Here is a 26542-nt window from a genome sequence, read left to right on the forward strand (position 1 = left end):
GTGTGTGTGATATAATTTTAGTAAACGTAGGCCTACATACACTTGGGGTAATTAACTGCATGCCCTGCCTGGTGTCGTCGCGTGTTATTTGTTAAACTAGCACTTTTAGTTAAGAACTGTTGCACTGACGCAGGGGCGCAAATCCAGGGTGGGGGACAGGGGACATGTCCCCCACGAATTTTCAGAGGGGGGGGACATCATATCAAATGTCCCCCCCCCCACGATTTTGGATCACCATGATTTTTTGATGTGTAGAGTCGTGTGTGGTGTGTGTGTGTGTGTGTAGTGTGTTGTGTGTTGTGTGTGTGTGTGTTGTGTGTGTGTGTTTGTACAGGTTGAGAACCTTATTATTGTGTGTGATGAGTGCTGTTCAACGAATTGCTTCGTTCCCTTTTTTTCTTTTTTTGCGCAGCTTTCATTTCATTCAAGACGGCATTTGAGGATAATAATGATCAATCACAACTTGAAGAAAATGTGGCCTTGATAAATTTAGTACCGTTTCCTTTTTAACACGCTTTTTTTTCTTAATATTAAATAATTCTATGCAGAAATCATCGAGAGAAAGATGTTTATAAAAGTTAGGAGATATCCAATCCATTAGGACACCTCGATTCAGGATTAAGCTGGGAAACCCGAGCTATGTATTGGCACCAAAGAGCGACACTGAGTAACTGAGCATCAGTTTAAATAATGTATATTTTCATTGCAAATTGATGATATATATACACACATACAGGGGGGGCCACAGGGGGCAGGGAGGCGGGCGCCCACATTCCATGGCCTTTGCAAGGAACAAGGAAAGAAGAAAAAGAAAAAAAGAAAAAAAAATCGGAAAGAAAAAGAAGAAAACAGAAAACAGAAAGCATCTTGCCCAAATGTCTTGGCCAAATGACGGGTGGGGTGGGGATCACCCCCCCCCCTGCATTTGCAAGAAACAGGTAAAGAAGAAGAAGATTACTTGGCAAATAATAGGGGGCTCGCCCAATTATTGAGTGATTGTAGCCTACAAGCTGGACCCACTTTACTCGAAAAATCGAAAAAGTTAAGTGTCGAAATTCCCATCCATATAAAACCTGTGCTTAATTTGATTAATCGCGATGTCAAGGTGTTATTTCGCTTCGGGAGTCCAAAGTTGGGCACCAATCATTTATCGATGATGCCTGATTTCCCCGAGGCGGAAAGGTGGCACATGCTTGAGGGTGTTAAACAAACTGTATAAATTATAATTTACAACGTTCAGATGACCTCTTAATATACTCTCACATGCCTATCTTATTTTTACTCCGCCCACCGGATGGAGGGGAGGTTTTTGTGATCGGGTTCTGTCGTTTCGTTGTACACGTTAGCGGGTCTGTGCGTTCGGGTACACGTAGCGTGTTGTGTGAGGCGTTGTGTGCTGTGTGTGTGTGGTTGTGTGTGTGTGGTGTGTGTGTGGTGTGTTGTGTGCTGTGTGTGTGCTGTGCGTGTGCGTGCGTGTGCAGTTGTGGCGTGTGCGTGTGTTAGTCGTGTGTGTGTGTGTGTGTGTGTGTGTTGTGTGTGCGTGTATGTGTGTGTGTGTTGTGTGTCGTGGGTGTGTGTGTGTGTTGTGTGTGTTGTGTGTGTGACGCGATCGATATTAGCGCGGTTCAGCGATGCGAGCCAGCCACAGCCGGCCTGCATTGCTGACTGAGCGGCGCGAGCGAGGCATACATGTACGCTGGACCGTATATCGCTGGGGTTATATCGTGTGTTCGTGAGTGTATGGGTATGGGCGTAATGTCGCTGGCCGGAGGTATGCCTCGTCCGTGAGTGGCCGCCTGGTCTTAGTATTTATGTTAGTGTGTGTATGCGCACGCGCGCGCGCCGCCAAGGCCGGCGTGGGGCAGTCTGGATGTGACCGCTGTGTTTGTGACTGTGTGTGTGTTGTGTGTGTGTGTGTGTGTGAGTCTGTGTGGTGTGTGTGGTGTGTGTGTTGTGTGTGTGCTGGTGCGACACTGTGCGTGCAGTTCATCGTCTCTCTCCGTGTCATGTTTTATCTATCCTCGCTTACATAATTACAAACAATATTTGGTGCAGTGCTACAGCATAGATTTAAGAGCAAATCACTTGCCCCGCCCACCCCCACAGTTTCCGGAAAGACCCCCTCTTTTAAAGCGTCCGTGTCCAGTTTCATAGCCATTGAATAATTCAACGAAATCTAGCTAGTTCCGGAGACCCCATGTTTCGAACATAGACGGTTCCAAGAGGGAATACACCCAACATTGCAACAAACATTAGTTCCAGAGACCACCAATATTTCCAGGTCTGAGTTAGTTCCAGAGCCCCCCCCCCCATTTTTAAGCTTCGCAGTGCGCACATATGCCAGATCCTAGCCCATACTGCAGGCCCGTAGGCCAGGGGGGGTTCGGGGCATTCCGCCCCAGCCAAGACAAAAAAAATTTTGGGAAATTTGCAAGAATTTACAACGCTCAGGATCGCCAGCATCCTTTTAGTGTAATATGTCGCACAAATCTCATCGCAGTGGGGAGGAGTGAACCGAGTGAACAACACCCCGTCCAACACCCTCACGCCGGCGCGGCTCCGGTCGCCTGTCGCTTCACCGTGCCTCGCTTAGCCCAGCAGGGCGTGTACAGGAGAGTCCAGGCGAGTCGCGGAACCCCCCCTTGCTCGGCGCAGAAAACGCATCATGAGGGGTTCTAATTTTGACAAATTTCTGGGGGAGGCCCCAGACGCCCCTCAGATGCGTTTTCTGCGCGAGCAGGAGAGGGGCTCCGGCGACCCCCTGGACCCCCTGTAACACGCCCCCTGCAAGACACCACACACACACACACCACACACACACAACACAACAACACATCACACACACACACGACATGCATTTGGTTATGTGATTAAAGATTACGAACAGGCGGGGGGGGTGTCCACATGCAGTATAAAATCAAGAAATCATAAGCAGAAAACCAATCATTTGGTGTTGAGGGCTGATCACAAATAAACTGTCCGTTGATTATTGTTTTGGTCCAGTCATGATCATATATGCGTGTATAATATGATCATCAATTTTGACAATGAAATTACATTATTTAAACCCGATGCTTCAGATTACTCAGTGATCCTCGTTTGCGTGAATATGCTAGCTCGTGTTCCGCAGCTATAATAACCTCTGAATCCAGTGTCTAATGTGAGTGAATATCTCCATAACTTCAATACAACATTAATTTCTTTTTGATGATTTCTGCATAGATTATCTTGATACAAGAAAAAAAAAAACGTGTTAAAAAAAGAAGACAGGTACAAACTTTTATCAGAGACACATCATCATTTTTCTCAAGTTGTGATGAATTCATTATTATGCCTTTCAAAATGACACTGACATGAAAATAAAAGCTGAGCAAAAAAAAGAAAAAAAAAGGGAAAGAGTGCAATCCGTTGACGCGACTATTACAGCACAACTAAAAAGGTTACTGCACTCACAAAGCAACACACAAACACACAGCACACACACACACACCACACACACACACACACACACCACACACCACAACCACACACACACAACACACACACACAACACACCACACATCACACCAACACACACACACACACCACACACACCACAACACAGCAACACACACAACAACACAACACACACCACACAGCACACACACACACACACAACACACACACACACCACGACACACAACTTGCCACAGATGGCACACAAAAGATCATGAGTGATCCAAAATTCGTCGGGGGGGGACATTTCCGATTATGATCGTCCCCCTCTGGAAAATTCCGTGAGGGGGGACATGTTCCCCTGTCCGCCCCCTGGGATATTGCGCCCACTGGCTTGCGCTACGTTACACGGGCGTGGGCGTGCGTGCGTGTTAGCGTACACGTGCGTGTTGTGTCACACGTAGCAAGTGCTGTGCGTGTGCACGTACAAGTGCGCAAGCGGCGTGTGCACGTTAACACGAGCATAACTACGAACCTCGCTTATAGACGAAGAAAGCAATCCAAGCTATGACAAAAAAAGCGTCAAGACGCGCGCTGTCTGTGTAGTATGGCTAATTATTTATATTATTTTTAGCTTGAAGGTAGTAATTTATAATGTTGTTCTCAATAAAATAATGGCATGCTTGCGGTATGCCGAACACCATGCGGAAATTTGCGAGCTGCGTTTAACGGCAACCTCGGTGCAGCTCGTGTAATAGTTACGCAAAGAGCTTAGTAACATTTTTAAGCTGATGAATCGCACATAAAACGGGCCTCGCTTGCGCTACGGCGAAATGCTACGGAAAATTTCACTAAATAGCTGTTTGACAAGAATCGCAACTCAAAGCAACGTGCAGATTGCGTTACACAAGATTTACGCAAAAATTTTGCGTACGCCAAGCTTGATGAATCATGAATCTACCCCGCTGGACCCACCCGTCAGTGGCACAGGCACACGTTGATCAGAGTCTAACGAGTCGCGCAGTCGGGCGTGTTACAGGAGGGGTCAGGGCGTCAGCGACCGCCCCTGCTCGTCACAGAAAACGCATCTGAGAGGGGTCAATTTCAAAAAATTTATGGAGAAGGAAAGCCGCGCCCAAACCCCGCGCCTATCTGGTGGTCTCCTGTCCACGCCCACTGGCTCGACCCCCTTAAGAAAATACACATTGAGCTGCCGCCACTAGCACACATATATGATAATGACTGTAACCAACAATATAGGTAACAGACATTATATTATTTTGTAGATCAGCCTCACACCAAACTGATTGGTTTTCTGCTTTTTGATTTTCCTTGTTGATTTTAATGACTGATTGTGGAGCAGCCCTTTGGTTCGTAATCTTATCACAAACAATCACATTGTAATGGGTGGCTGTGTGGTGTGTGGCGTGTGTGATGATGTGTGGATAGTGTGTGTGTGTGTGTTGTGTGTGGTGTGTGTGTGTGTGTGTGTGTGTGTGTGTGTGTGTGTGTGTGTGTGTGCAGGGGCGTGTACAGGGGGGGGGGGTCGCAAGGGGTCCGGAGCGCCCCCTGCTCGCGCAGAAAACGGAGCCATCTGAGGGGATCTACTTCAAAATTTTTGAACGGCCCTGCTCCTTTCGCGTGCTCGCTACTGGTGTCCCCCCCACATTTCAAAGTGGATTTGCGCGCCTGCACTGACGGTGAGGTATTTGCAAGCTCATGTTGCAAGATCTTTACCAATCTATCGTCTTTAAATAAATAAATAAATCAATCAACAACCCGCAGTACTGGTACAGGATATATGTCGCTATGGCTATTTATTGTACAATGAGGTGAATAATTTCTACTTGTTGAAATAACATTTCACTAGCTTGTCAGCAATTCAGCAAAATTGCAACAAAACAAAAAAAGCAATGGATGTGTTATTTTCTCAATTCCCCTTTTTGCAGCACCGCATATGTTACACGCGTGTGCACAAACAAATATCTATTGAATTAATATGTGCATGGTGTACCTGATGCCACAGCGCGTTCATGAATTGTTATATATATATATATATATATATATATATATATAACGGTATCGGACAATAACCGCCCGAACAATTACCGCCCCGGCAGCAATTACCCCCATGCCATTTAGCGCCCCCATGCCATTAGGCGCCCCGAATCGCCATTCACCCCCCCGGACAATCACCCCCTGGCCAATTACCCCGCGGACATGTTACCCCCCGGAACATTTACGCCCCCGGACAATGCACCAGCGCCGGACATTTACGGTCGCAACCGGAACAATTACCCGGAACCAGGAGCAAAATTACCCAGCCGCGGACAATCACGCCCCCGGACAATATCAGCCCGCCCGGACATTTTACCTCCCGGACAATTAGCCCACCGGAGCATTACCTGCCGCGGACATTTACCCCGCGCGGAACAATCTAACCCGACCCCGGACCATCTTCCGGCCCGCCGGTACAATTACTTTACCCGATAGTTTACCCACGACATTTACCCCCCGGACAATTACCCCGGCCGCAATTTACCCCCGAACATTTACACGCCCGAACAATCACCCTCCCGCGGACATTTACGCGCGGCCGACAATTACCGCCCGTGGGACGATTTTTACCCCCGCCCCCGCCGGACTATTTACCCCGCTGGACAATTCACCCCCGGCACTTTAACCCCCCCCCCCACCCGGACAATTCACCGCCCGGAGCATTTACTCAACNGACAATTACCGCCGACACTTACGCCCCGATGCATTTACCCCCAGGCCATTACACACCCCGACAATCACACCTGGACAATTACCCCCAGACAAATTACCGGGATATTTACCGCCCGACAATTACGCCTGCCTATGGTCCATTTAAACCCCATCATTCACGCTCCCGGGACATACCCCCGGACCGAATTACCTCGGACATTTACCCGCCGGAATCATTTACCCCTCCTTACAATTCCCCCCGCGACATTTACGCACCAACATTTACCGGCCCCGACATTTACACCCAGAACAATCACGCCCCGGACATTTTACCCCCGGACAATTACCCCCAGACAGATACCCCCGAACAATTACACCGCCCAGACAATTCACCCCCCTGGAACAATATCCCCCGGGAGACCGACAATTGACCCCGCCGACAATTAGTCCATGGCCATTTAACCTCCCCATGCCATTCACAGACCCCGGCACATCACACCCCGGACAATTACCCGGACATTAGCGGGGGTAATTGTCCGGGGGGTGATTGTCCGGGGGGTATTTGTCCTAGAACCATATATACATATCCATTTGAGGTGAAGAAAAGATATTACTCGTATACGTATTCGTTATCGCTTCACATCAGTAGCCTACTACTGCGGCAGATGAATGACCGACTGGACGTACGCGCATGCATACGAACACGAGCAGCATTTGTGAGTGTAGAATAAAAGAAACGATAATACGATAACTCGGGCATATCAATACCTATCAAGAATAACCTATATACTGCTGTAAACAGTAGAATGAAGATATAAAGTCAAAACTTGTTGTAGTAACCGGAATAAACTTAAGTCCTTCTCTCCCTCTCTCGCTCTCCGTTCTTCTTCCTCTGTTTCGTTGCTGGCCCGGCCGTATATAGATCGATATAATGAAGTATAACTTGCGTTGTGTCCACAAAGGGATACCCAGATTTTGGACTGTTACGAGCACCAAAATGTAAACAGTAGAATGAAGATATAAAGTCAAAACTTGTTGTAGTTACCGGAATAAACTTTGTTCGCTTGTACACTGTAGCCACATCACACAAAGAGACAAAGAACGCCGCACACGCGCATACGCGCGTGTGCTCAGCTCCGCGCCCAGAACCCGAATCTCCAATCCCCTTCCTATTACATCTCTCCCTATATATTCGCCCAAAACTCCCTACATCTTGAGCGCACATGTCACCCGTTCTGTCCAGTTCCAACCGTTCCCCTCATTTCACAATCACCCTAGAAACTGCCTAACCTAACTATTTCTCATCTGTATGCTAAACGCCGAACCCTGCTTCTATGTACAACTAAATCTATCTACGATTACTAATTCAATGAACATGTGTAAAACACACGTTACACTGCTCCCATGTACGTTTTGAGAATACAGAGCAGTCATATAGAACTGCATTGCATGTGTGCTTGCATGGGCAGGGCCGGACTGGGAAAATCATTCAGGCCGGGAAATATAGCGCGAAATATAGCCCCAGTCAGGCCACTTTTTAAGCGGGGCGTTGGGGGTCCCGGGACTCCCAACCAGGAAAAATTTGGTTACAAAGACTTCATTCCATGCATTCTGGTGAATTTTAGTGCATGTGAATCACAAACGTAACTATATGTATATATATGGCCTGCAGGCCGCAGATTTATTTATTTTTAAATTGGGGGGGGGGCAGGCCACTTAGCAGGCATGCAAGCCACCGAGAAAACTCCCGGTGCTCCCGATCGCCAGTCCGGCCTTGCATATGGGGAACATGCACGATGTGTGCTAAAAGATCTACGTATAGAATTTATAGTACAAATATGTATATTTTTTAAGGCAATACAACATTATATTTGAAGGACTTATATACCTTCTCAGCAAGATCTTTTGTTCCTGGCTAGCAATGGATCGAAAAGCCTATATATCATTTGTACCAACCTTTGTACTAAAACTATGTCTGGGTACGTACTGTATATTTATTAATGCATATTATCGCTATTTACGTGTTTGAGTTTATATTATATAGACATGTATCCTGGAACACCTGCATACAATGTTTGTGCAAATAAAATTATTATTAATACGTTGGCTAATTGCGTGTTTGTTTTATACGTTGACTTCGTGACAGTTTACATCAATCTTGGTGCCAAAGTTTATGATGAAACTAAGCCGTGGCTCTTTTATACAGACATGCCACTGTACGGGTCGCGGGCGACGCAGCATGCGGCAGGAGGGCACGTTGTTGTGAATTATCAGAAATACAGAAATTAGAAAATCCGTAACTGCGGCAATTACGACGTAGAGAAATTCAATAAGACATTGTACGATATTGTACGTGCAGCAAATACATATACCCCTTTTCTGGTGACAATTAACACTTTTATGGTGACCAATATAAGTCAATTCCTCCCGCTTTCTCCTATTTTTCACGTTTCACGTAAGAGAAATAAATATTTCTATCACTTATCTCACTGTGGGGGACAAAAACTTGATATATATATACATATATATATATATGACTATAGAGATTACGGTTAACGTTACTCTCGGCACGCGGGATTGGACCATTTTAATTATCGGGGAACTGGGAAATACCGGATAACTTTTCGCGATTCGTGAATATAAAGGCCACCGCACACCAGCCGATTTTTACAAACGATGAAACGATGAAGCGATGAAACCATGAAGCGATGTAGGTGTGCGGCGCACACCTACGATAATTTCTGCAAGGTGAATGTCATGTGACACGGGCACGTTCAGCTAATTGCTGGATTCCAAATATTTATCGCCCGACACGATTGTGTTCGCCTGTGATGGTCGACAGCGCACACCACAAAATACTCGCAGTCCAGAAATATATCGGTTCAAATCAAACATGTTCTGCGATTTGAGAATCGATCACGGATAACAATACACAATCGTCTACAAATGAACCCGCACACCTACATCGTTCATCGTTTTCATCGTTTGTTTAAAATCGGCTGGTTGTGCGGGTGGCCTTACAGTAATTCACCGGACGCGGAAACTGCCGCATAATTGTGATTATAAATTAACCAATAACTGAGAAGGCCAGGCGAACTTTTACCCCAGAACCGGGGAGAGAAACCGAAAGGCGAGCACCCCTTTCTGCCGTTGCCTGTGTTAATATTTTCTTCAAATTGAATCAGATAGAAGCTAAACAAGGTATAACTGTTTCACACTTTATTCCCATGATAGCTTAATATGCAGGTTGTTCATCGCGACAGTTAAATCCTACCTACTAGATTTTGTTTGGGAATTGTACAGTGTCTATGTGCTACAATGGCAAGAAGTACCACTACCAAGACAAAAAAATGCATTATGATATTGATATTTATATATATATATATGTAATTATATATATACAACACGCGCAACGCATCGCACGTTACACATGCACGACTGCACAGCCACGAATGCCACTGCACAGGCACGAATGCACACTGCACAGCCACGAATGCACCACTGCAACAGCCACGACTTGCATCACAGGGCCCGATGCGTACACGCTAATGCTCACGGAGCTGGAACACACACACACAAGCGCCACACACACACACACCGATGTGTGGCATAAGGCATGCAGTGCGAAACGACACACAACACAACGCACACCGCCGCACGTCACGCAGGCACGCACGCACGCACGGCACGCACACAACATCACACTACAATGAACATATGTATCCTCAGAACTCACAATACATATTATCACACATACATATTGATAAATACTACTTGTTGATGAATATTCTTAAAATAAAATGACCTTGTATAGGAGCTCAAAATATTATCTAATTAACTTGCGTACACACAAATGTGAATACGTTTCGTATTAGCCGACCCGTTTATCTGTAACACAACTATATAGACACAGCATAACTGTAGCTGCTTTCTTAGAATATTAAACATAACATTATGCAAACATCTAATTGTCGTCCTGTTTGGTCCCTTGCATTCCCTTGGAAGAGCTATAAAAGTAATACAGAACACTGAACCAAACGACTTTTTCACAGGAAGTAGGCTATGCATTTTTGGATATCTGTTTTTAGATTTGTGGGAAATGTGGTGGAGTTGAGATGCCGTACTATTTTAATTAACCACACTCACTGCTAACATATAAGCATCACAAGCACATCAATGCTCTTGGACAAACGTTGTGATCAGAACTATACAATCGTAAACGCCAAATATACACGTGAGTTCGCAAGAATCCCATTCCGAGAACTGCATAAACCACCTGCTGAATAGTCTTCATTACTCCTCGTGTGAAGAGAAAGTCTGAAGCTATACAACTACTTCACCTATCATTCCACACCTGCATTTCTCTGCAAACATCCTTGCTATATTCGCACTATTCTCAACTGCTTACCAAAGACGAAACCTAATAAACAATTGTGCTACTATATTTATCTACATACTGCTGGGGGACAGGTGGTCATACACCCAAGAAGAACTATTTTTCTCTGAGTTTCCTGTTTTCCAGTACTTAAAGGTTACATACTTCAGGACAGTGAGGGTTAGGCAACAGTTTTTGTTCTCGTATCCTCTAATCAATGACTGAGGCACAAAATTTTGCCTGAAGTTTTGAAGTTTTATTGCCTCTCAGACACAACATGGTAAATTTCAAGAACCGTCTGAACCACACCTATTATTGGCCTACTTTCCATGATAGCCTACTTTCCAGAATTTCCCTCAACAATTACATGATTTCCCTCACAGCGGGACATTCCAGACCCTCTGAAATATCATGATTCTTCAGCAGCTGTGCAAGCCCTGACCTGAGTCATGTTCACATCGCAGTCTCCTAACTCCTGTGGGAAGTGCGCTCACCATTCCACGCTGGCACTGCCTTCGCGCAGCCATTCAGTGAGCTATCCCCGGCACCGACTTCACAACCGACTTCTGAACAACGATTACCACAGTTCGTAAACTTGATCTCGGGATCCGTCTTGCACGTACAGTTCGTGTCCTTGCGCTCCTCTGCGCTCCTGATGCTGCCCATCACACTACAACCATCGACGACCAGGAGCGGACGTCCCCCGACAAAGCATCCGAGTACGTCCCAGCGACGGCTCGTCCCGCGCGTCACAAACAGCCACCAGGCGGCGCTCGACACGGCGACGATCGTCGCGAGCGACGCCAGCATTGCAAACGTCCGGTACGGGAACAGATGTCCGAGTTCCGCATCATAGAGGGCGCCATAGTAGATGAGCGGTGGCAGGCCGAGCAGCGGCTCCCCGGCGCCGAGGCGCAGCAGCACGGCGACGACCAGGCCGGCCAGCGAGCCGTACGTGTTGGCGGCGCCCTCTGTGCAGTAGACGACGGCAACGAGCTGCGGGAGGAGGGCGACGAAGACGACGTCGGCGGCGATGACGAACATGCCGAGGACGCTGGTGACGGTGAGCGAGATCGCGCAAGCGACGCCGCCGACGACGACCACCGCGCCGCGCTGAACGCGAAGCAGTTCGCTGCTAGATGCCTGCGGAGGAGAAGACGGCGACACAAACTGATTTCATTTATATAAATTAATATATTTATATATAATTGATATTTTTATAATTATAGTTTTAATATAATTATTACGTATATATGTGTGAATACAGTATGTATATATGTATATCAAGTGAACGGTGAACAGGGAGAGGAGGGACAGTTAAAGGGATACTGTACCCTAGAATTTTATTATGGTAAATGCATAAATAATAGCATATAAATAATAGGCGTTAGAGATTGGAATCGGTTGGAGAATTTCATCATCGATCGTCGGTTACACCCAACTGATCGATGATCGAAGATAATCGGGTGAATGTTATTGATCGCGGCCACCAGATATAATATGATATACTTCAATATCTGGTGGCCGTGACCAATAACATTCACCTGATTATAATCATATATAATACAGTATTTTTTATAATACAATATTCTAAAAGCTATGTAACAGTATTATACTTGCTTATGTTTGGTGTTGTTTAGATATAAGCTTTAAAGTAACCAGAAAACGCACACACAAATACAATAAAGAGTTATTTCATCAATGTTTGCACTTTTTATTTTTTATTATTTTAGAATCGTTTATTCATTTTCATAATAGAGTGCTTAGTCGGTTGCTGCAACCGACTGACTTTCGATTATAATCGATCATCGGGACATCACAAGAAGATGTCGACACGACAGTGAGCGGGGGGAGAGACATATAGGACAGAAGGGATGGTTACGAAACTCACGGGGATGTTCATAAATCCTTCAAGGAGATGTCCATGAGCCCGGGAGGCCCATTGTAAGACACGTTATAAATAGATATGACTGTTTTAGGACCTTATAATAATGAATATGATAATAATGTGGGCAAACAAAACGCTCTGAAAGTTCCCACCCATCAGTGTATGGAGAAATAAGGATATACAAAAGTGTCACCTAGTGCTATAGCCATCAAATAAGAATGAAAATGAAAAATCAACAAAATTTCGCATAAAACCTTGACTGTATTCTTAAGGAATTACTCATGAACTCCTGGTTACTTCACGTCTGTTGTGGAGAAAGGAGACACAAGGGACATTCCATTTATGGATTTGTGTTAAAAAAATTCTGCATTTAGAACTGCATTTTTGTCAAGTCGTTTTATCTTTGTAGGGCAACAAACGTAAAAAAAACATCCACTCGTTACGAGATTACATTTGGCATCATCAATGAAATAAGTGAGACTGAAACGCAGCAAAGGAACGAAATTCTATGCTTTTAAACATTGTTAATTAAGTATCCCGACATCGCTCCCTCAGTAGTGTGGTAGCAGCAGAGACAGCCTGTACTTACAGAGGACCTCAGCAGTGTGCGGTAGATGTTGTGCGTGAACATGGAGCTGGAACCAAGGATGGCCGAGTCGATTGATGACATCACCGCCGCAGAGAGCGCACACAGGCCTATCAGAACACGATGCAAGTGAATGGGTGAGCAATGTTTCTCACGTTGTCAGCATTAGTAGCTATACTGAAAGGACAATCATGCATTTCAGCCCTGTGGGAAGACAATGCAGTTAAACCTTTTTTCATAAATAGCCAAAAGGATCTCTCTGGGTCTACACCTACACAATAGTAGACGAATGTTTCTCATCCTGCCCACCCCGGCTGTCTCACCACCATGAACACACATGGCCGCGAGTGCCCTACCTGGTTTACCCCACGCCCTTCCCAGCAATTTCATATTGTATATTTATCCCTCTTCGTTCAACGTAAACAGTGTTGTTAAAAGTTTATTCGCACTTCGTTGTAAGAACTTGCCTCAGCGCTCCTCCAACATACTGAGGTTTCCTAAAACTTTATAATTAACGCCAAGGCAACACCTACATCACCCCGACTTTTCAGGGTGCAGTCTTGCATACTGTATACGCCATATTTTTCTCGTACAGCTATATTTGCGAACTCAGACTTGACGGACAATTTCACATGGAGGTACGCAACGAGGGCTAATTAAGTTACTCGCACGGGCACAACGTTAGTCCATGACAATCTCGTAAGGATATGAGTCTAGAGTAGAGCTCTGGAGATTTGTATAATATACTGTATACGCCATATTTTTTTCGTACAGCTATTTTCGCGAACTCAGACTTGAGGGACAATTTCGCGAGTGTTTAATATCGCGGTCGGTGAATTACGAATTATTCGGTATGAATTATTCGCGTGTTGTTATTTTCGCGGTCAGGGACGCGTTCGCGAAATTCGCGAAAATTAAACCCCCGCAAAATATACAGCGTATACAGTAATCGTTACTGGAAGATGTAGCTGTGCTATCCAGCTGAGCGAGTTAACGACACCCCCTTGGATATTGCTGCTTGGTGAGGTACAGGTTATGTGCGCAGTTATGAGTAGCTCGCGTTAGTGTCTATGGCTGCTCGTGAGCTGTGTGAATTTGTTACATAAACGTGTTAACCGGTGAATGTAGTGGCCCGAGTGTGATCGATAATTCAACCTAAGCGCAATGAAAACAACAAAACAAACACAGTGGTTAATGGAGCTATTCGATGAAGCGGACACGTGTCAGTACTGACTCTCACCTAGCAGGGAGACGGCTCGAGGCGTGAAGCTGTGCAGCACAAGCGGCAGCACCATGCTCGCATCCCCACCCGCCGCCACATCCAGTGGACTCACGCCGTCGCCGACTGCCGTCCAGTCTGTAGACGAATGTGTAGAGCACCAATCAGCGTACGATCAAAGCAGATAACCCCACTGCCAGTAAGCTTAATTGCCTGCTGGATTACATATGTGCATCAATCAAGTCGCAGGCTAAAACGCCACGTGAAATCTATATATTAATATATATATATATATATATATTACATGCCACGTAGATGCATATATTACTGACACTGCAATTATTACCAACAGTGCTAATATTACGACAAACTAAAATACTAAACAAGTGCCGCGGAGCGACAGCGTCATCTGTCTAACGTCTACTGCGTGACCATGTGCGTGAGTGGCGGGATTCTCAGAAACCCTGAGTGCAAACCAATGCTCGGCTACTCACCCAATATCTGGTGTATCACATACACGCCGAAACAGTGGAATGCACAGGGATTGGCTATCATGGAACCTTCTCCAAAGGAATGTTTCGTTGGGATGGTTATGAAAGTTTGCCACGAGATGGCGCGTACGTTTAAGTGTCTTCAGATTGAAAGATGGAAGCCTCCCATCGTATGTAGTAGCAACCAACTATTTTGCAAGACGAATAGGTAAGCACTCATCCATTTACCTCGCACAGCCATACAGGCTGCAATAGAGAGCTGCCACCTGTAACCAATTAACGCAGGGCAAAAACTACCCAGTACCAATGACACATTGCCAGGCCAGTAAGCACTGGCAAGTGGCATACGCTTACATGTTAACAAGGACTGACAGTAAGAATGCCATAGAAAATTATACGATTTAAGGAGCATAAACCTTCTTTAACCAAATTTAGCTTTGAATATTTACTGATGACATTTGTAACCTCATACATCCAGGCATGTATAGATTATACTAAGCAAAACCGCAGTTTCAAATTCTTTCTAACAGACTAAGTCAACAAATCCATGTTTAAACCTCCTCTTGAGGGTCAAAAGGTTATCTGACACTTACTCTGTCGCATGTCAGCAGAAGCAGTAGATTTCATGGTCCTTTCAATAATGCCCCCATAAAAATGCTAGGTCACCGCTGAAACATAAAAGTTTTTCATATCGCTCCGTCCGCCATCGTCACTAGAAAATGTTTAAAAATTCATGCCTGTGCCCATTGACCTTTGACCTGTGACCTCCAATTTCCGACAACATTGATGGCTTTTCCTACCATGATGGCTATTACACCAAACTATCACGAGGCCTAGGTCGAGCACGTTAGATTTGTCGCCGCAATTCTGGATTTCCTCCCATAATCCTTTAAGTTTAAAGGAGGATGTTCCCCTTTTTTAGACACTCTTACCTTTTGACATTTTGACCCCCAGCTTCGAACATCCCAACTCGTTTTCGGATTACCCCCCCACGTCCCGAATATCTGATCCGTACGTCGAGCGTCAGTTAAATTTTGTGCCCCAACTGTTGCGGTTCTAACGCGGACACGCTTCGGAACGGACGCTCGGAGACGCTCGGCGGACGGACAGACGGACGGACGATCATGCGATTCTACAAGCTGCATCTGACTATGTCAGATGAGCTAAAAACTAACATACGAAAATTTTACGTTTCGTTTCCATATGGCCTCTCACACATATCTTGAGAGCCTGCTATTTGTCAACAGTGATATGCTTACTTGCGACGGATCCGGCTGCGCCAATCAGCACCGGAGGGATCGCGAGCAGAAAGGCTCCGAAGGATCCGATGATAGAGAAGTACTGCGCCTGTGTGCCTGACCGCGCTGAGAGCACACGCTGGAAGTACGACTGCCACGGGATTGAGCCAAATATCTGACAGCGAGAGTGAAATAGCAAACATTTTACACATAAAACCTATAACATTTCTACACGTCAGATCAGGACTCAGGAGTGAATAATAATAGAAAGATCTATTATTATTCACTCCTGGTAAGATAACCTGTTACCTTACTCCTGATTTTATGTATTCTGTTAATTCTGCATGCGTTTATTGAATCAATTTAACAATGCCAGTTTTCCTGTGAATTTCTTTGGTAAATTAATTCAGTTAACATGGGCCGAATGACCACAGAATACATATTATCAGATGCAATTTATTAATTCACTCCTGGTATTATTCACTCCTGGTATTATTATCAATGAGACTATATAATAAATACATTGTTAACTAGTGTTCCTAATGTTGCGTAAATATCAAAGATTATGACTCGACTTCTAGAAGATTATAATATATATATATATATATGTATTTAATATATATATATATATATATATATATATATATATTATGAATAGAACCATGTGACACTGACTGTAATGAACCGCATGCTCAAATTACCATGACAATGAAGAAATCTATCCAGACAGCAATTTGCTTGTTTTCTATCGTTCCAAGCCATTGGTCGCTACCTTCCATTATACTTCCCACATGTTCATTTGTTAGCACAAATGGAATGCCCAGAAGCTTCATACAAAAAATACAAAAAAAAACCAATCAGCAAAGACAGTAAAGCACAATAACACGTAGTCAGCAATGTTAACTGTAAGCCAAGTGACACACTAAAGCATCTCACTTGCTACAACACTTAATGATAACCCATCTCCCCATTAGAACCCATAGCTATACCGCACCTGCCCTATAGCTAGCCCTATGTTCTTCTACGAACAAAGAGACTTAGACACGTATGGCAATTGCTTTAGCTAGACACAATGATTCTCTAGGAACGAAGAGAGTTCGGCAAGTATTCTCTTTGCCCTAGCTATAAGCCCTATATATTCCTCTAGGAATGAACAGGGTTAAGTAAGTATTCTCCTTGCCCTAGCTATAGGCCCTATACATTCCTCTAGGAATGAAGAGGGTTAAGTAAGTATTCTCCTTGCCCTAGCTATAGTCCCTATACATTCCTCTAGGAATGAAGAGGGTTAAGTAAGTATTCTCCTTGCCCTAGCTATAGACCCTACATATTCCTCTAGGAATGAAAAGTAAAGAAAGTATTTTACTTGCCCTAGCTATAGGCCCTATATTCCTTTAGGAATGAAGAGGCTTAAGTAAATACAATGCAGTAAGAGCTCTGTACATCTCGATGAGCATAGGCAATTTAAGTACCAGCACATGCATTGCACTCACCAATCCAAACGACATAAACGCGAGTTGCACGACGTCCGTATAGGCGACGGACAGCATCTGTCCAAGAACCGTGTAGATGATAGCGACTATTGCCGATGCCACGATCGCAATCCGAGTGTCCAGTCCGACAATGACCGCTATGCTAGTGCCAAGGGCTGCGAGTACAGATGCTGACCAGAACATGTCTACAAATGAGAGCAAATCTCGCTCTAGCTCTCGCCCTCACCCCTTCGCTCTCTTGTCCGCCTTCCCTCCCTCGCTAGTGACGAAATGCAAGCAACGGGGAATAATCTGTTAATTTTAACATTCTAATAGATGCTCCGGCAGTTACCCACTCATACGCCCAATTCATGCCTCACAGAGAAGTTAATAAAACCACATGACATGCATAGATTTTGGCAACACTAGAGAATGCAATCACAGACCCTGTCCAACATACCTGCGCAGAATGCAGCGATAAACAGCAACCCAGTCATTTTCTCACCAAACCTCTTCTCAAATGGATCTAGAAATGTTATGTAGTTTTGATCTCGCATCTTCTTAGCGAAGAACAGGCCACCTGTATATCAAACAAAAATTTCTATATAAGTTTCCTTACACAGCCTCCAGACCTTTTAACATAAATGTAAAAAATGCAAGTTTTAATGAAACAGTGTTAAACATGATTGAGATGTATGGTTATATTCTTCTACAAATACAATGCCATGTGAGCTTTAATGAAAGAACCAGAACCTGTGTAGATTGCATGATAACAAGTATCAATCCATCGTAAACAAGATTTCAACTTAATGGGAAGTAATGCAAAAAAAGGTTAATAAATTAATATACATATGACCTATAATCATTCCAAGAAAAATCCCAGGCGGCGCAAGAGTCCAGACAAGCCCCTGTTCAGCCACTGATTGAGCCGTTCCATTTATATAGCTGCCACATATAAATGTTGCTGAAAATAAAGTCAAACTTATTTTAGCATTTTAACAAATGTCAACAAACCCACTCACCTGTATAAATACAATTATATAGTATTAGTACTATGAGCACAATGTTATAGATTGCCAAAACACAAATGACCACTACACGTGGGCTATATTAGATTTGATACATTACTATGTTCTTTGAATATTTTCAGTTAAAATAGGTTAAAATTACACTACATAAAATGTTTTACGCAGTGGCTATGCATCCGGTCATCCATTACAAAGCTCAGCACAGATTCCCAAATTCACGTCACGAGTAAGCCACGCCCCCTTTCAAATCGTTGATTTGACTGGATTTACTATTGCTTCAAATGTTAAAAAAAGACATTTTTTTGATAAAATACCTAAAGGTAAGTAATATTATGGTAAAAACTTATTGTTTGTTTTTTACTGAAAAAATATAGTTGGGTTCACATAAGAAATATATGACCGGACGCGTAGCTTGGGAGCTGGGCGTCTGGTAACCGGACGCGTAGCCACGGCCAATGTTTTAATGGTTCAATATTCAATTATTAGGAATATTTTTTTTAAATGTTTTAAAACTGAAGGCTATACCGTTGCTTATAACGATGGTACGTGGCGCCACTGGAAGTGGCGCAAAGCAACGTTTTGGCTGCATGCAGGCTACAGAGCGAGGGTGTTTCTTATTTATTAATCTAAGATGAGAAGGATTGCGATATCTTATAAACTACACTTAGTTTCAGTTATAATCTATGGGCAAATTTGTCCTAAAATAAAAATCATTTGGTTACTTAAATAGCAGTTAGGTATAAATATAATTGCACTTTTGTGAATAGCCCTCCGCCAATATAGTCGAAAGAACACTAGACCTAGCCACAATACACTACACGTCAAGTTTATTGCTCGACCCGACACGAAGGAGGAAGTGACAACATACGCGCACGCGTAGTACACGTCGAGACCAAATACGGTATTGTCTACGCACGTAACTTCCTGTAGTGACTCCCTGGCGCCACTCTTCTTTTCAATTATATAATTAAACCAACTCAAAAGAATATCTACATGTGCTTTACAAGCGACCATCGTACAAATTATTAAGGTACATGTATAAATTAAACATTGGAGGTGACAAATGACAAATTCACCAACCTTGCCGATCAACAACCTTGCAATGGTCATGTCCATACAGGATACGCAATATACCGTAACTAATGTGCACACTCAGTCATACCAAAGATATACTACAGTCACCCCATCAGACAGCTCAACATCACCAGTCACACGCACAGCCCCACTTCCAACATACCGCAACACTTCCATCACACCAGAATTATACGCTCTACCAGCAACCACGTAAACACATAAGGAAGCACATGTTGAAGAGTACAAATTTTAGCTTTGTCACTAATAAGGGACATAATCATCAAGCTTTCTGGGCTGACGTCGCTCGCGCCTTGGTCGGCCTCCCTCGAGACAATGATCAACTACATAGATCTGAGTTCACACAATGCGACAGACACCCCCCCCCCCTGGAGGTACTGGGGCATCCACAACACCAGGAATGTACGTCAAATCTGGAGAACCCCTACCTAGAGTCGGCGGGGTTTTTATAACGCCGGGAATCTCGGGGAGGTCTGGAGGATCACCGGAGCCTGGAGGATCAGCGGAGCCTGGAGGATCACTGGAGCCTCGACCAACACTTTCCTCGTTACCGTCGTCTTCATCGGATGAGTCGACATCCGCAGGAGAAGAATGTTGTCCACTCTTGACAACAGGAACCTTATAAGTGAGACTGTCTGACCCTATATGATTGGCGACGAAGTTGGGAACCGGCAAACTTTCTAATATTACACCAACTTCCCTCAATGTTCACAACCAGATATCTATCACGAGCATGTGACTTATTGCGATCCGATCGCAAATAGACCGGATCACCAATCCCAATATGCTCCGATGGGGGAGCAAGTCCACTAGCTAGGCGTTTTCGATTTTTTACTTAATGGGTGGTTTGAACACCTCAACTCATGTTGACGCAGTATTATTTGGCTGTCGTCAATAGTTATCTGTTTGTGGGTGCATGAACTGGTCACGCTGAGTCCACATTTCCTTAGAGGATAACCCCCTATTTCTCAACCGGGTATTCAATCGTGCAACAGCAATCGATAACATGACAGGCGAAACAGCACGGTAAGAGGGATCTTGACGTAAAATTTCCTCTTCCAATTCCTGTATCGCTCTTTCGGCTACCGGGTTTTTGTTTACATTCTTGGTTCCAACTTAACGTGATGGCGTGACAGGAGTTCATCATTAACCAGTGCAGCAAAACCAGGTGCCGGGTCCGTTCGCACAACAGCAGGGGGTCCCTCAAGGGGACGTAACTCTATACACAAAGTTCTGCAAAATCGCATCCCTATTAGGGTAAGCGTTTCGTGACGTTCGTTTTCCACAAATGTGGCCACGGTATAAGATGTAACATACTCTCGAACTATCAGAATCATCTGACGCTCACGTCTGATGACATCCGCAGCAAACAAATACCCTACACATTCAGGCGGATCGCACGTACTCTGTTCACTGGTCATTTGTGGAAATTTCTTGAGAGAAGCACACTGATGATAACCCTGCATGACGTGCCCTATCGTATTACCCAGATCCAAAGCGTAGAAATACCGTTGAACAACGGACTTGAACTGGTAAGCAGAGGGATGGTCCAATTTGATATGCAGGGCAGTAAGGAAGCCTTCAAGTGCATGTCTGGGGATCACAATACACTCACGAGACTGGGACAATGGTACATCACGTCTCACCACAAGTAAACCATCTCTAGACAGGGTAGCTATGCCTAAGTAACGTTTCACGTCTTTGACATTTTGCGAGTTTCTTTGACGGCCGTGTACCCTGACGCAGATGAGAGCATGTACGGCGCGAATCAGCACATTCTGACTGAATAGTTAACCAAGCAGGCCTACTAGTGAACGGCATTTTGACAGACCCATCCAAAACTTCCCTCGTAGACACGTGACGCACAACGGAGTCCTCAATTTGTTGGACAAATGAACAGACTTGCCATGCAGGATCTTCACACACTGGTGCATTGCGACCAGCAAAGTCCGATGGTAATATGGCTGACCCGCTAACGTGTCTGACTGACACCTGATACCGACTAGACATAGACAAGAATAACAGAACTCTGGGACTGGCAGAGATCTGACCCCTACACAGCTTCTCATATGCCTGCACACACGGTTTGCTGTCAGTGAGAACACATGCATTTGCAGAGGACTGAATGACGTATGGACTAAAATGTTTTATGGAAGCGGCAATCGACAAAGCCTCGATTTCACACGGTAACCAGTTCACTTGGTTTTTGCGCACTTTTGCACCAAAGAACCCGACAAGCAACACCTTAGACCCGCGGGTAGCATACAAAGTGGCCCCCAGACCATATCTCTTGACTGACCCATCTGTAACAATCCAGAGTTGATCCTCTGCCCTGGGTAGAGTAATGGAGCGATTAGAACCTAATACATCATGGGCCTTCTTGAAGGCACTACGTAGGTCATCGGTCCACATAATCAAATCTTTAGATTCTCGTCCCGCAATCGCGTCATCCAACGGAGCTAACAGGGATGCACTGCCCTGAATTACCCTGGCGAGGACCTTAAACGCACCAATAAAGGAACGCAGACCTGACACCTGAGTAGGGGCACAACACGCAGATAGAGCAGCAACACGATGTGGGCTAGCACGAATAGTACCCAGTTCCCAAATCTACCCCAAAATTGACATCCGTTTTGGAGCGATAACCATTTTGGATGCAGACAAATTCAAGCTGCACTTCCGTAAGGCAGACAGCACCCTTTCCCATGCACCGAGTAACTCCTCAGGGGTGTTCCCTCCCACATACAGATCATCAGACTCTTTGGCTACCACACCTTCTTCTACCAAGTCGCCAGCACCCGACACGTCAGTTCCTCCAGTGCTGTTTCTGAACCTGGTATGCCCATGGCTGAACGAACGTAAACTCTAACACCCTTGAACGGAGTAACAGTTCCGCAATACTTCATGGACTCCCGGGAAAGTGGAATCTTGTGAAAGGCCTTCGTAAGATCAGTCACAATAATATATCTCCACTGGGCAATCTGTCTCAAAGTAGAATCGACATCCGGCATCAAAGACGGTTGAGGTCTACTGTACCGACCTACGTCAGCAAACGCTGTGACTAATCTGAACCCGCCACTAGGTTTTTTTACAAGAAATGACGGGCTAATGTACTCAACAGAGACCCCACCCCAAACCTGCAACGTCTGTAACGTGCAAAATAAAATGGCAAATGCGCAACTTTTTCAGGGTGGCAGCAGCCGTGCGGTGTCATGTGAGCGGTCGAAATAAAAGATTTAGAAATTCACTGAACATTGTTTTACGACAAACATGAATGCGTGATTATATAAATTTGTAGGTATATGCTATTATTTATGCACTTACTATCATAATATATCCTAAGATTCTAAGGGAAAGTATCCCTTTAAGCAACTATAATCTACTGTAGTTTCCCATCCTAAAGGGCTAGAAAGAGTAGGAGTAAGAAGAAAAAATTAAAGAAAGACAGAATAATGCAAAAAGAGAGAATATATAAAATCACATATACCTGTCATGGTGCACACCCCAACAAATGTACTCAGCTTGCGATTTGCAACCATTAGCATATCGCTTGCCTCCTCCTGCTGCTCCCCCTCTTGGATAGAGACTGCATCACTTCTTGCCTTCGATACTTTTGCAGCATAGATGCCGATTCCCAGTATGACGGCATATAACACAGCAAGCACCGCCAGCCCCCAGACATCTACCTCCATGATATCTGTCAGTTTTTCGCTGTAGTGTATAAAATATAAACTACCTTTCAAGTATACTTATCTTGTCATAATTTCACAACACAGACATTATATCCTTTCGACAAAATCTTGAATACGATTATGATGAAAGTAGTCAGGACTCTGTACAAGCAGAAGCGTAATACACAGTGTCAACATACAAGTTACACAGTTCCTTAATTACCAGTACCAGGACGAATGTGATTACATGTGATGATGTGTTTACAAACACTAGACTACAGTGTCGTAATAATACGTGCTCAGTTTGAACTTTGACACTGCGTCGTGACAGTGACGAAAGGCTACACCGAGTGACTGATAATAACTGACAAGCTGGCTGTGATTGAGCTCTAGCTAGTACTATATCCCTTGTTGCCACAGCACAGGCAACAAGGGCTATAGTACTAGAGTAGAGCTAGCTGTGATTCAATTACAGGCAGCCTGGGCCGTCGTTACGGCCCAGTTAAGGCGTAAGTTTAAGTTACTGTTTTAGTTAAGGGATAATTAATTATAAGTTACCGGTCCCTAGCTCTAGTGTAGCCCGCGTAGTGTCGCTTGCGGCAACTGTACGCGGGCTATATAGTTAGCTCCAAGAAACGGTCTTGCTAGGGTTAGAAGACCGTATGACAATCGGTTGCACAGCCTGGTCGGGCTAGCTATAGTACTAGAGCTAACCGGTCCCTAGATACAATAATAATGTAACCCAAACCAGGGTGCGAAATTAACACGAGTCCGGAGTCAAGTACTCCCTGATTTACTGTCGGACTCCCTGATTAGTGATTTGACATATGCAGGAGTCCGTGCGACTCCCTGAAAATTCTGATATACTAACATAACAAGTTCGTTCCAGAGCACCGCCATACGGAATTACCGTATTTTTTTCAGCAAGTGTCCAAAGAAAATTTGGCAGACGAGACGTGCATCGCAATGATTCGCATGAATTTTCAAAATGTATGCGTTATTGTTGTTGTGCTTTAGTTTTGAACTTCAGACTGCGGACTCCCTCATTTTGCTACGGACTCCCTCTTTTTGAGGGCAGGGAGTCGATCCGTGAGACTCGATCCCTTGTTCAAGAGTTAATTTCTAACCCTGCAAACACAGGGGTAGGTGTTTGGGCCCAAGGATAGAGAACATGGGTCCCAATAATTTAATAAAACCAATGTGCCTAACCCTAACCCTAATTCTAACCCTAACTAACCCTAATCCTAATCCTAACACTAACCCTAACCCTAACACTAACCTATTATATTGATATAATATTATATTTACATTGATGTAAATGACATTGGTTTTATTGGGACCCATGTTCTCTATCCTTGAACCGGTGTTTGTCCCCTACCACTGTCACCTGTGTTTGGGTTACATTTAACGCCATTAGCCATACTATTGTATTGACATTGTATCTAACCGGTCCCTAGCTCCAAGAAACGGTATTGCTAGGGTTAGAATACCTTGACGTTGGTCAATTGGTGTATTGACGTTAGTCACACAGCCTGGTCTCTTTTATAGACACTCCGTCGCACAGCCTGGTCGGGCTAACCGGTCCCCCTACTTTGGGCGGTAATTACACTTACAGCGAGGTAGGTTTATGTTAAATTGCATCCGCATCGATCCTTGCACGTATACATAAGCGTAAACTGATCCAGAAATAGTAAAATTCACGAGTATAGTCATAGAATAAGAGCACATTATTCGTAGTCTTTGGCCAAAGTTCACCGACGTCGCGTTGCCAACAACCAAAAGCAGCGTGCCGTGGAAGCAGCTACTTTAACCTCTACCGCAGCGCACATGGAACAGCTCATTTCGTTTTACCATGGGAGTGCATGCCTCCTGTTTGATGCGTTTTATCAAGAGTTAGAAGATAATGGCAAGAGTAGATAATAAGATATAAGATATATGACAGCTAATAACAAATGGAATATCTTGCCTTTTCATATATTTGATTCCACCTTTGCCACACTAGGCGCCTAATAAGGAAATTAAAGTAGGCGTACTCCCTTTTGAAGGATGTTATAGATGCATGGCAAAAGATTTAATAATAACTTTGTACCAGCGCCTCTATAGAGGAATAGTCTTAGCGAATCCATTGCTACAACAGGGACAAATCAACTTGGAGTTCATTAAGCAATGGCTATACAGTAGAGGGATTAGACACATTAGAGACATTACTCCACATAGAGACACTTTCTTACCCAAAGAAAAACTAAAAACTAAATTTAAATATACATGTACTTTCTTGACTACAGAGGAGACTGATAAAATCAATACCAGCCTGCATGGCAATCTATCTAAACTATAAAAGAGATGCAAATTTATGGACCAACAACATACTCACCCCTTTGAAAATATTTATTAAGTACGGTAAAAATGGATGTAAACATTTCCAAACATTTTAAAGGGACAACATTACTATGGTGGTGTCAAAGCGCAAGAGACAATGGTGCATAAAGTCTAGATGTCGACAAATAAACAAGATTTTTGCGTCAACAAGGTATATAGGTTACCCTTTGAGGTGACTCTGGCATACAAAACCTTAGCGTATTTTCATACCAAGATCTTGTATAGGAATTATTGCTACAAATAGATACTTACATTTAATGGACAATTAGTTGGCACAGTGATTTAATGTTACTTTTTTGCTAGCCGGGGAAGTGCGAGACTATTACGCACTTATTTGTTGACATGTGAAAAAGCTTGTACATGTATGGCTCTGAGCTGCCAGCGATGGGATGGAAAATTTCGTGGTTATCATAACATTCAATTTCGAAGAGAATATTATCATTAGCGTCCGAAAAACTGATACTTATATTCAACCTTATAATTTTGAGCCTGTAATTTACTATCTACAAATGTAAGATCATTGAGGTAAAAATCCAACCATGGCTGCAGCCAGGGGGCCACATATAAAAATATTATGAACACAGAAACGTACTAGCAAATATTAATATATATCTGGAAAATTCGTATGGTAATATGGTCAGCTGTTTATATTCTCATGTACAGGGAAAAGTCGCTTACCTGTACTACTGTTGACCTATATGCCACAGTATATCTTTGTATTAATAATACAATAATCGAGAATGATATATAGGATAGAATACCATGTATAGATACCAACTCTCTTCTCTGCTATGTACGTGTACTTGCTATAATAAATCGTTTGTTCTGGAAATAAAGTGCATCTATAACGACATAAAAGAAGAGAAAAAAAAAAGTAAGATAACTAAAACACTGGTGTGGTATCTATTCTTGTAATGGTTATATTACTGCTTTATCCTGCTCCTCTGTTATTTATCTCTACA

At 44.0% G+C, this 26542-nt stretch overlaps 1 protein-coding gene across 2 annotated transcripts; it reads right to left on the bottom strand.

The window, feature by feature from the left end:
- Positions 1–9781: 9781 nt before the first annotated feature.
- LOC106809340 (high-affinity choline transporter 1-like) lies at positions 9782–24970 on the bottom strand. Of its 2 annotated transcripts, none has more exons than XM_014812402.1 (10): positions 24815–24970; positions 23018–23241; positions 18267–18374; positions 17871–17990; positions 17432–17586; positions 16643–16768; positions 15963–16116; positions 14234–14350; positions 12997–13103; positions 9782–11662 (listed from the first exon to the last, which is right to left on the bottom strand). In XM_014812402.1, the coding sequence occupies exons 2-10, from the start codon at positions 23220–23222 to the stop codon at positions 10988–10990; spliced, it is 1767 nt and encodes a 588-aa protein (XP_014667888.1). In that variant the 5' UTR covers positions 23223–23241; positions 24815–24970; the 3' UTR covers positions 9782–10987. The 2 variants fall into 2 exon arrangements, with proteins under 2 accessions (XP_014667888.1, XP_014667887.1); XM_014812401.1 differs by having other exon boundaries at positions 17432–17616.
- Between the last annotated feature and the right edge of the window lie 1572 nt (positions 24971–26542).

This window comes from Priapulus caudatus, unplaced genomic scaffold (assembly GCF_000485595.1).
Source record: "Priapulus caudatus unplaced genomic scaffold, Priapulus_caudatus-5.0.1 Scaffold345, whole genome shotgun sequence".
In the NCBI taxonomy this organism is placed as follows: domain Eukaryota; kingdom Metazoa; phylum Priapulida; class Priapulimorpha; order Priapulimorphida; family Priapulidae; genus Priapulus; species Priapulus caudatus.